This window comes from Lepidochelys kempii, chromosome 1 (assembly GCF_965140285.1).
Source record: "Lepidochelys kempii isolate rLepKem1 chromosome 1, rLepKem1.hap1, whole genome shotgun sequence".
In the NCBI taxonomy this organism is placed as follows: Eukaryota; Metazoa; Chordata; order Testudines; family Cheloniidae; genus Lepidochelys; species Lepidochelys kempii.
The window spans coordinates 125,709,416-125,721,588 of NC_136380.1; the positions used below are offsets into that span (position 1 = coordinate 125,709,416).

Sequence of the window (12,173 nt, forward strand, 5' to 3'; positions counted from 1 at the left end):
TACATGATAGCAGAAAATATCCTCCTTTCTCCTCTTACTCCCTAAAGCTGTCTCCCTTTGCTAGCACTTTGTCTGGCAATGCCCTCAGAAAATTCTATAACTAGGAACTCTTTGCTCCAAAATCTGCGCAGCTTTGATGTGTAACCTTCTGCCAGGTGGATCCAGCAGCAACTAGGGGCGGGTTCAATATCTAGGGGTTCCTTTTCAACAATACAACATAGAACCGGCTCGAGCCTCCACCCAGTGACCTGGGACAATTACACACCACCCCTGGGTGCCTTTGAGAGGCAATACTTCCCCACACGCAAGCACAGAGTCTGAGTGTAGAAAACAAACTTTTAATGAAAGGAGAGAAGTCACCCAATATTAATTAGGGAAAATGCCACAAGCAGGATTCATAAACATAAATCTGTGAGCAAAACATCCACCCCAGAGTGCGTGGGGCAGTATCTTCTGTCTCAGGTTCTTAAGTTCTACAACCAAAAGTTCCCTTTCCATGCCCCTCTCTGCTCCCTCACCACACCTCACTCACAGTGGTTGTCCTTGGTCAGTGTGGACCCAGAGTTCAGAGATGCATCTGTGTGAGGTCACCTCCCACCGGGAGTGGGGGCTGAAGGGCATCTTGCTTGCTCCACCGTCTGAACAGTTGCTCTGGTTTCCCCGCCCTGCTGGCCAACCACTGCTCTGCTGACTGCCCCGCCAGCCGCTCTCTGTTATGCTGGCTACTCCACCAGACGCCACTTCGTGGGCCGGCTGTCACTCCACCAGCCACCCCACCAGCTGCCATTCGGCTCCACCATCGCTGCTCTGCCGGCCACCTTCTTGCAAGCTGCAGTTCTTAGATGTTTTGCACACAGTTCTACTCCACTGGCCGCCTTGCCAGCTGCTGCGCTAGACACAGTCACCTTCTGCTGCCACCTACCTCTCTGTTGTGTTCTCTGCAGGTCAGTCTCTTGAGGTTCGCCTCAGTGATTGTCATCTCTTAATGGGGCTGCTGAAGCAAGCTGGGCAGAAATGCTGTCCCACAGGGAGTGATTTAAACTCTAGTGATCACTTAACAAAACAAAAGACTCCTAATGGAGCCTTACTTAGCTCTATCCTTGAACATAGGCGAAGGGCAGATTACACTTGCCTGGGGCTTTGAAATACAGTCCACAACTTCTGGCAAGGACACCTATCCCCACCCCCTCCTACTTTCACACTGGTCCAGCATTTGAGCCTCTGACTTAGTAAGTTCATTTCAGTTGAGGGTGACCCCTCAGTCAGGACAGGCTTAGCACAGGTCTGCTGCCCTTTACTTATACAGTAAAGAGAATAACATTGATAACAACATTTCACTACCCCTGAATTAAGTACTAAAGTGATTTGTAACCCAAAACCAGCCAAAGTTGATCACTTGAAGCTACATAACTCCTGTCCACTGGATACCTAGGCGGAGTGGATGTGTTCATTTAAATACAGTCTGGTCCTGAAATCTTTTCCCGTCCCCAGCTAGCTGTCAGTGGAGAGGTCATTCAGACCCTGCTTACATAAGTCTCTGCTGCAGCCTGTCTCAGTTTTCTCTTTTGATGAGGTAACACTGAGGTCACTTTAACAGCCCCATCAAAAAGAAGCCGAACTCTCTAATTAATGTCAGCATATCTCCATTTAATAAAGCAATCTGAAAGGAACAGTTGAAACAAGTTAAAGGCTCTACCCTCTGAGCCCTGACAAAACGTAAGAGCCCCCACACAAAAGTTTCCGGATTCCAGCAACAAATTCTTCTGTAAGGCCTCGGGCTTCTCCCCTGCCTGGAGAACCCTGCACTCCTTCTCCTGCTTGCTCAGGGTCTCTCCCTGCCTGGAGAGCTTTGAAGTCCAATCTTTCTGTTTGTTCAGAGTCTCTCTGACCTCATGGCTTCCTGCTGCTCTTTTATAGATAGGCTTGGTAGAACTCCATTTTCTCTCTCTCTCATGTGTGGCCAATAAACTAACTAGTTGGGACTAGCCAGCTCCAGGTCTTTGGCTCCTAAAAGGGCAGGCCGCCCAGTTACAATGTCCAAAAGCATCTCTACATTAGCATTAAAGGATCTTACATCTTTATACAAGGCTATTATTTCTCTGCTGATGTCTGCTTATCAACAATATGATACAATGTTTTCAGATTATAAATGTCTCAAAGTTCTATACAGCCTTTAGGAGCTGTTACCTCCAGGAATGTTATAAAAAACAGTCATCAACCACAATTTAGCTTGCCCATAAATCAATCAGGTATTTAACAACTATCCATTGGTCTTGTAAGAACAGCTGATCTTGCTCTTCTGGCCACAATCTCATATGATAACAGTGCTATGAAATGAAAACCCAAACACTAACACTGATTTGACCTTCCACTCTAATCCCAAATCCTAGCATAATTTGCATCCAAAAACCACCTCATGTTATTTCACCTGAACTGGCTTTAACCCTCTATTATGTAGCTATAATAGTGTTGTGGTTAAGAGTAGTTGTAAAAGACAAACTACAAACTGTCTCTGGTGTCTGTTCTTGTGACCCAAATACACATTTTAGGAATCTCATGATGTCACTAGTAGAACCTTTTTGAGATCTGTCAAATTGCTGGGCTCAGACTGGTTCTTGGCTCAGACCTATTTGGATTCAGCTAGAGTATCTCCACAAGATAATTCAGCACAGAAAAGATAACCCACTGATACAGCAATGAGGATTATCATCCTTCAGGATACATATGCTAATACATGTAGGCTGTTTTCCAGATGCTTAAGAAACTTCAATAGTTAATCCCCTTGTGTTGGTTCTTTTCCAGAGGGACCAATATGATCTCAGAGTGCATGTTCACTTCACTCGTGTTGAAACATAGCTCTGTTGAGTAAAATTGTATTACACACAAATGCATTCACTCAGTGGTGTAGCAAACGTGATCAGATTCTGCATTCTGTTACATTTGTGCAAACCACACGTCATGTGCAGGTTGGGACAGATTACTGGAACAAAGTGGGAAACAGAGACTACATTGTTAGACTCTCAGTCCACTCCTTGCCCCAGCCAACTCACTCTCTGAATCCCAATATGGTCTGTGGTCTGCTCCTGGGGCAGTGTAACTATGCAACATGGGCTTGTGGCACAGTCACACTCTAGCCCCAAGATAATAAATATTATCTTATTTCAGGGGTTAGGCTCATTTGTGGATGAGACAGGCTGGGTCTGGGCAAGTCTCTCTAGGCATCTTGACACTAATAGTCATTTTTCTGTGTCCCACTCTCATCTCTATACAGAACCATGATTTCATATAAAGGATCTGCCAAGTACTCTTTATTCCATATACCAATCTCCCTCTTCTGTCAGCACTATCAACATTCACCCCTGCCATTTGTTGTCACCAGCAGGTCAGTAGACACATGTGTTTCCTTGGACCTACCTGTGACAGGTGTGCTCAGATCACTGATAAACAGCATGTCGGGAATTTGGGGAACCAGGCCATACTCCTGCTGTGTTAATAATATACAACATTAGTAACTGCTTGTTTGGATCTTCCATTCACATAATGAATAAACAAGGTTGCTGAAGTAAAAAGAGGCTCTGTGCCTCTGAAAAAAACCTCTTACAGATGCCAGGGGAACGCTTAACATAGACACGACCACCATGGCTTGGTCCTTACAGTTTGGCAAGCCACAGTGAACTGCTGTACAGAAATATCAGTTTAATTTGCACTGTTTTATTGAGGAAAGCAATAAGGCAATGCCCTTTTTGGCTGAGAAAAGGTGGCAAACGAGTTTGGCCAATCACAGAAGGAAGTGGAGACCGATATTGTTTCTTAAGGAGAGAAGGCTCATCTTCCCCTGAGTTCTGGCTGGGTTTTTCATCTCCTGAAAGAGATGGTGGTGTGACCTTTTTCGCAGTTACTCTTCAGGAGCACGAAATGGACAAAGCTTTCTGAGAGGCTGCCCAAGACTATGTATCAAAATCCCACAGAAACTAAGGACTGTTGTTGGATCATATTAAAGAAGTTCTGTATTAAAATCACAAATGAGTTTGATTCCCCATAGTTTAAATTCCAGGGTATTACTAATTAAGAGGTCTTTTGGGTTTTGGGACTGTTTCTCTCCCTCTCTGTGTGAAACTTGCAAGCTGCTAAGTGTGTTAGCACATTCTAAGACAGAGTCTGTTCTCAAAGCAATTCTTTGTAACAACAACTACTCACACAGAGAGAGACTCAAAGCAATACTCTGTAACAACAGAAATAGCACCCAGAGACTCCCCGCCCTTTTGTTGTCGTCATCTCGCTTTGTTAAAAATTGTGATTAAAATAGAGATAGAGGATGTATGTGGCTGGGTGCTTGGTGTGGATAATAACTGAATGATCAGGTTTCAGAGTAGCAGCCATGTTAGTTTGTAGTCGTAAAAAGAAAAGGACTTGTGGCACCTTAGAGACTAACAAATTTATTTGAGCATAAGCTTTCGTGAGCTACAGCTCACTTCATCGGATGCATTCAGTGGAAAATACAGTGGGGAGATTTATATACATAGAGAACATGAAACAATGGGTGTTACCATACACACTGTAACCAGAGTGATCACTTAAGGTAAGCTATTACCAGCAGGAGAGCCGGGGAGAAAAGAACCTTTTGTAGTGATAATCAAGGTGGCCCATTTCCAGCAGTTGACAAGAACGTCTGAGGAACGGTGGGGGTGGAGGATAAACATGGGGAAATAGTTTTATTTGTGTAATGACCCATCCACTCCCAGTCTCTATTCAAGCCTAAGTTAATTGTATCCAGTTTGCAATCAGTGGATACAATTAACTTAGTTAGAGACTGGGAGTGGATGGGTCATTACACAAAATAAAACTATTTCCCCATGTTTATCCCCACCCACCCACCCACCACCACTACTGTTCCTCAGACCTTCTTGTCAAGTGCTGGAAATGGCCCACCTTGATTATCACTACAAAGAGTTCCCCCCTCCCCAGCTCTCCTGCTGGTAATAGCTCACCTTAAGTGATCACTCTGGTTACAGTGTGTATGGTAACACTCATTGTTTCATGTTCTCTATGTATATAAATCTCCCCACTATATTTTCCACTGAATGCATCCGATGAAGTGAGCTGTAGCTCACGAAAGCTTATGCTCAAATAAATGTGAATGATCAGGGAGGTGCCAGCCTAAGAATCCAATGTCCATCGGCTGAAGAAGGTGTCAAGTGGAAATAACCTGAGGACCCCCGGAGGGCAGACTGGAATCCACCCTACAGCCTCAAGGATGGGAGAACCAAAGAACAAGATAACATCTGGCAGCACGGAGCCGTCAGGAATGTGCCATCTGCTGATTGATTCAGCAACAGCATGATGAAGCAATTCCCATAGACTGGCAAAGGAATAAATTCCTATAAAAATGGACTCTAGAAAGTGAGAACTTTGGGGTCTGATTCTGCAAACCAACTTCCAGGAGCATCAGATGAGCATCTGACAAGGCCCTGCTCCCTCCTTATGTCCAGGCCACCTGGCCAGTGGCTTGGCATGAGCAACTCTAAGGCTGGTAGCTATGATAACAACCTTGCAGAACCTGTGTGTGTGTGTGTGTGTATGAATGAATGTGTGAATAAATATGAAATTGAATGGAATGTTATAGCTATAACTAACTGCTTACTATGATTCTTTCTCTATTGACAATAAATGTGGCATTTTGCCTTTTCCCCTTTAATAAGATCCTGCTGGTTTTTATTTTATCAGTATAAAACTGTCACAAATCTCACCACCTTATGCTGTAAGCACAAGGTGCATTTCTTTGACCTTATAAAAAAATCCCAAATGAAGCGCTCCACTCCACACACTGCTCCTTCTGGGGAGAGGAATGGAAAACAAACATGTGACAGATGTTAGTCATCTTGCTCAATGCACTACTGGAAGGTGTTCAGATACTACAGTGCTGGGCGTAGTATAAGAACCTATCTGGAATGGAATGGAATCCAATAGAAGAACGAGGATCCCGTGGAGTTGTCAAGGACAGGTGTTATTAGTGGATAGGGAGGAGGAGATCCACATATTAACATCTTCTTTCAACAGCATCTCAAAAGGAGAACGGTAGGGGTACACACTCCTATATACCACATACACCCGGCCACCCAGCTAGGAGATGGTCATGATTGTCCTGGAGGCACAATCACTCTCCGAGTTCCTCTGGAGCACAGGGGTTCTGCACTGGCACCAATGCAAAGGACTGCCCCAATTTTTTCTCCAGCTCAAACATACACAAACACTGAATTAAAGGTGTGGAAAATTCCATCCCAGCGACTCCATGGGCTAGAGACACAAGAATGCTCCGGAATATTTCTTTGCTATTATTTGCCCAGCTGACTAAATTTCTTCAGCCATACCATCCTGACCCTGTATGTGCAACATACATAGCACTGTACTGGAGGAAAAGGTCAGCATGTACTGTACCTGACACAGAGCAGCATCAGAAGCTAACCAGATTCTGATTCTGTTTGAAGGGTGTGGGATAGGTGTGCGTATAGGATCAATGCATTTATACCTATAAGAGAGAGAGAGATGAAAACACAGGGTTGTTATTGCTATTAAATGTCTGCAGGAGCAGATTGTTCATGCCAGGGTATTTTTGTCTTGTTTGTGAGCATGTGTAAAATAACATGTTAAGTAAACCAGCAGTATATACAGAGAGGAAGCATCAGTCTAAAGGCAACAAGGTCTATTGCTCTGAGGATAGGACAAGGTATCAGGAATGTATAAGTTCTAACCCTGGCTCTGTCTGTGGCTTGCCCTGCTGTGTGGCCTTGGGCAAGTCACTGGAGGCTTGATCCTACCAGCTGTGCCTGCTGAAAGATGCTGAATGCTGTCTGTTATCCAACAAGGATATAAAGGTCACAGAAAAAGGTCAACTTCTTCTAGCACTGATCAAGTGACTGTTAGCAAAGGAAAAACAACATTGTCCCAAAAGCTTGTCTACCTGCATCTCTCTACTTCACTAGAGAACTTCTACCTAGCACTTTCCCAGGTTCCCCTCCTGCCAGGCTTCTTGCTACAGCTTTTAAGGAACAGTACACATATGTTCCCAGTATCCCCAGAGAAGTCAGCAGCTGTTATGGGCTCTCAGCCTCTCATCAGATTAGTCTTCAGAATTATAGCCCCCTAATTCACAATGACCTGATTATTCTAAGTATAATGACCCCCCCTATGAAAAGGAAGATCTGTTTTTGGTAGAACACTGATTCATCAAAGTGTTTGTGTATCCTCAGAAAGACAACTCCCCCTTTCCTTCCCCATCTGCCCCTCCCAAAAAATGTAAATTACCTTCTACAAAGAAATATCAGCAATCCTCCAGTGAAGATCATGGAGGGAAACAAAATTAGTATGAGCAGCTTCCAGGTGTTCATTTTATTATCTTTATATTCTTAAAAAGAAGAGGGAAAGTTAGTTTTAGTAAAGTGAAGAGAATATAGAATCCTGAAAAGGTACAACCATAAATGGTTGCATTATACACTTTAGGGCAGGGGTGGGCAAACCTTTTGGCCCAAGGGACACATCCGGGTATGGAAATTGTATGACAGGCCATGTATGCTCACTAAATTGGGGTTGAGGTGTGGGAGGGGGTGAGGGCTCTGGCTGGGGGTGCGGGCTCTGGGGTGGGGCCAGAAATGAGGAGTTCAGCATGGGGGAGGGGTCTCCGGGCTGGGGCAGCGGGGCGTGGGGTGCGGGGGAGATGAGGGCTCTAGCTGGGGGTGCGGACTCTGGGGTGAAGCTGGGGATGAGTGGTTTGGGGTATAGGAGGGTGCTCTGGGCTGAGACCAAGGGGTCGGAGGGCAGAAGGGGCCTCAGGGCTGGGGCAGGGGTTTGGGACATGCAGGGATGAGGGTTCTGGCTGGGGGTGCAGGCTCTGGGGTGGGGCTAGGGATGAGGGGTTTGGGGTGGAGGAGGGTGCTCTGGGCTGGGACTGAGGGGTTCGTAGGGCGGGAGGGGGATCAGAGCTGGGGCAGAGGGTTGGGGCACAGGGGGGTGGCTCAGGAGTGCAGGCTCCAGGTGGCGCTTACCTCAAGCGGCTCCCAGAAGCAGCGGCATGTCCCCCCTCTGGCTCCTATGCAGAGGTGCGGCCAGGTGGCTGTGCTGCACATTGCCCTATCCACAGGCACTGCCCCTGCAACTTCCATTCTCCACAGTTCCCGACCAATGGGAGCTGTGGGGGTGGCGCTTGGGGTGGGGCAGCGTGCAGAGTGGAGTCTTCTGGCTGCCCCTATGTGTTAGAGCCGGAGTGGGGACATGCCGCTGCTTCTAAGAGCCATGCAGAGCAGCCCCCAACCCTGCTCCTCGATGGAGCGACAGAGCGGGGCAAGCCCCAGACCTTTCTCCCTAGCGGGAGCTCAAGGGCCAGATTAAAATGGCTGGCACACAGTTTGCCCATCCCTGCTCTATGGCCTCGTTTCTATGAATTATTGAATCAAATGATATTATGGTCCTTTCTGCAATGCTGTAAGTCCAAAGATAACACTTCTTTGAGATTTTATGAGAGGTAGAGGATAGAGCATTGGAGTGGAATGAGGGAAACCTTGGGTGTATTCCTAGTTCTGCCACTGACTGGCTGGGTGACCTTGGGCAAGTCACTTTGCCACACTGTGCCTCAGTTTTTCCATCTGCAAAATGGGGATAATGATACTGAACTGTTTTGTAAAGCACTTTGAGATCTTTGAGATGAAATGTGCTATACATGAGGTAGCTGTTAATTTATTATTATTATTAATTATTATAGTTTCCAGAAGTATTACTGTTATGCTGCTATTCTATGCACAATAGAATTATGGTAGGGGCATCTGCTTTTGAGGTAAATATTCTACAGGTTCAGGTTTTATAGCACAGTACTTGTTCATACATTATGTAGTTCATTCAGTGTGGTTTATATTGGGTACATTTTAACCTTGTGACTATAAAGTTGTTCCAATTCTTTGCACTCAAAGCTGAAACCATGCAAAACGTGCCTGAATCAAGGTTCCTTGTGCATTCAAAACTGAGTCCCAGACTCAGCAAAAAGTGTCATTACATTTCTGATTAGATTGTAAAATCTTTAGGGCAGAAATTGTTTTCATGTGTGTTTATACAAGACCTATTGCACTAAGCACTGCCACAATACAAATAATAATAACCATCTTTGAGTGGAGCCTAGCTGATTTCATGGATGTGGGCTGAGGAGGCCATATTTGAATGTGGATTTGTTTTAAATTAGGGTTGAGGCTCAAAACTGAACCAAAGCTTAGGTTCGGATTCCTTTGAACAACACACTTCACAGAATGTAACTCAAAATGGCAGAAACCAGATAAGGTTAGCAATCAAGTTTTTCATCATTTTGTGCTACCATCAGGCGAGATGTGTAACTGGTTTTAGATCCAACCCAGATCAATTTCAGAGCATGAAGGGCTTGAATATGGGCTTCCAGTTTGAACTTATCTATATCTATTTCATATGGTTTTACTGTGAAATCAGGAGAAACTAAGGGTATGTCTACACTACGAAATTAGGTCGAATTTATAGAAGTCATTTTTTTAGAAATCAGTTTTATATATTCGAGTGCGTGTGTCCCCACAGAAAATGCTCTAAGTGCATTAAGTGCATTGACTCGGCGGAGTGCTTCCACAGTACTGAGGCTAGAGTCGACTTCCGGAGTGTTGCACTGCGGGTAACTATCCCACAGTTCCCGCAGTCTCCGCTGCCCACTGGAATTCTGGGTTGAGATCCCAATGCCTGATGGGGCTAAAACATTGTCGTTGGTCGTTCTGGGTACATATCGTCAGGCCCCCGTTCCCTCCCTCTCTCCGTGAAAGCAAGGGCAGACAATCGTTTCGCGCCTTTTTTCCTGAGTTACTTGTGCAGACGCCGTACCACGGCAAGCATGGAGCCTGCTCAGCTCACTGTCACCGTATGTCTCCGGGGTGCTGGCAGATGTGGTACTGCATTGCTACACAGTAGCAGCAACCCATTGCCTTGTGGCAGCAGACGATGCAGTAGGACTGGCAGCCGTCATCGTCATGTCTGAGGTGCTCCTGGTCACCTGTGTGAGGTCGATCAGGAGCACCTGGGCAGACATGGGCGCAGGGACTAAATTTGGAGTGACTTGATCAAGTCATTCTCTTTAGTCCTGCAGTCAGTCCTATTGAACCATCTTATGGTGAGCAGGCAGGTGATACGGATTGCTAGCGGTTCTATTGCATCATCTTCTGCTGGGCAGGCAAGAGATGAGGATGGCTAGCAGTCCTATTGTACCATCTTCTGCCGAGCAGCCATGAGATGTAGATGGCATGCAGTCCTTCTTCACCGTCTGCTGCCAGCCAAAGATGTAAAAGATAGATGGAGTGTATCAAAACAAGAAATAGACCAGATTTGTACTCATTTGCAAACCCGCCCCACGTCTAGGGGACTCATTCCTCTAGGTCACACTGCAGTCACTCACAGAGAAGGTGCAGCGAGATAAATCTAACCATGTATCAATCAGAGGCCAGACTAACCTCCTTGTTTCAATAAGAACAATAACTTAGGTGCACCATTTCTTATTGGAACCCTCCGTGAAGTCCTGCCTGAAATACTCCTTGATGTAAAGCCACCCCCTTTGTTGATTTTAGCTCCCTGTAAGCCAACCCTGTAAGCTGTGTCGTCAGTTGCCCCTCCCTGCGTCAGAGCAATGGCAAACAATTGTGCATCTGAGTTGAGAGTGCTGTCCAGAGCAGTCACAATGGAGCACTCTGGGATAGCTCCCGGAGGCCAATACCGTTGAATTGTGTCCACAGTACCCCAAATTCGACTCGGCAAGGACGATTTAAGCGCTAATCCACTTGTCAGGGGTGGAGTAAGGAAATCGATTTTAAGAGCAGACATTTCCCTGCCCTCCGGGGCCCTGGTTCAGGAAGGTCTCAGACAGGCTGAAGTCAGGGACTGCTTCAGGTGAGGCACGTGTTTAAGTACTGTGCTCAATAGAGATCTAGGGATGGGTAAAGGAAGGCTGTGCTCCTGGCAATCTCCCCACCCTAGCACACAAACCTTGCAAACTCCTGAGGGAAGGAAGGGAAAAAGAGGACCAGAAGTACTTGCACCGCTACAGACTAGGGACTGAATGGCTAGGCAGCAGTTCTGCGGAAAAGGACCTAGGGGTGACAGTGGACGAGAAGCTGGATATGAGTCAGCAGTGTGCCCTGGTTGCCAAGAAGGCCAATGGCATTTTGGGATGTATAAGTAGGGGCATAGCGAGCAGATCGAGGGACGTGATCGTTCCCCTCTATTTGACATTGGTGAGGCCTCATCTGGAGTACTGTGTCCAGTTTTGGGCCCCACACTACAAGAAGGATGTGGATAAATTGGAAAGAGTCCAGCGAAGGGCAACAAAAATGATTAGGGGTCTAGAACACATGATTTATGAGGAGAGGCTGAGGGAACTGGGATTGTTTAGCCTGCAGAAGAGAAGAATGAGGGGGGATTTGATAGCTGCTTTCAACTACCTGAAAGGGGGTTCCAAAGAGGATGGCTCTAGACTGTTCTCAATGGTAGCAGATGACAGAACAAGGAGTAATGGTCTCAAGTTGCAGTGGGGGAGGTTTAGGTTGGATATTAGGAAAAACTTTTTCACTAAGAGGGTGGTGAAACACTGGAATGCGTTACCTAGGGAGGTGGTAGAATCTCCTTCCTTAGAGGTTTTTAAGGTCAGGCTTGACAAAGCCCTGGCTGGGATGATTTAACTGGGAATTGGTCCTGCTTCGAGCAGGGGGTTGGACTAGATGACCTTCTGGGGTCCCTTCCAACCCTGATATTCTATGATTCTATGATTCTATGCAGGGTGGAGTGCAGGAAGGGGGATCTGGTGAACTGGCTTTTGAGGGGGAGGAAGCAGTGGAACATATTCCCCAAATATCCAAGGATACTGTCACTGGATATGGTTAATTCTAAGATCCTGTGCTCATCCCAGGGGTGTAGCATGAGTTTACGGTAAACCATGTCTGCTTTTAACATAGTCACCTTTGCAATTTCTTTTAGATTTGTTCATATCTGAAGAGCAGGAAACCAACGACTACTCATATTAGGGAACTCTGCTATTCAATTTTTGTTTCTTTTTTCTTAGTGGCTATGGGTGGAGGGTGAATAAACCCATTTTCTCTTCTCAAAGGATCAAGTCTTGTTTACATATTTTACAT

At 45.9% G+C, this 12,173-nt stretch overlaps 1 protein-coding gene across 1 annotated transcript in view; it reads right to left on the reverse strand.

Moving 5' to 3' along the window:
* Positions 1-1,540: 1,540 nt before the first annotated feature.
* Positions 1,541-12,173, reverse strand: part of LOC140905105 (interleukin-5 receptor subunit alpha) — a 29,213-nt gene continuing 18,580 nt past the window's right edge. Inside the window, exons 9-12 of the mRNA XM_078851158.1 lie at positions 7,303-7,402; positions 6,436-6,526; positions 3,415-3,484; positions 1,541-2,858 (exon numbers count right to left, since the gene is read on the reverse strand). Coding sequence (XP_078707284.1) covers positions 2,767-2,858; positions 3,415-3,484; positions 6,436-6,526; positions 7,303-7,402 — 353 coding nt within the window. The 3' untranslated portion in view covers positions 1,541-2,766. The remainder of the gene's footprint in view (positions 2,859-3,414; positions 3,485-6,435; positions 6,527-7,302; positions 7,403-12,173) is intronic.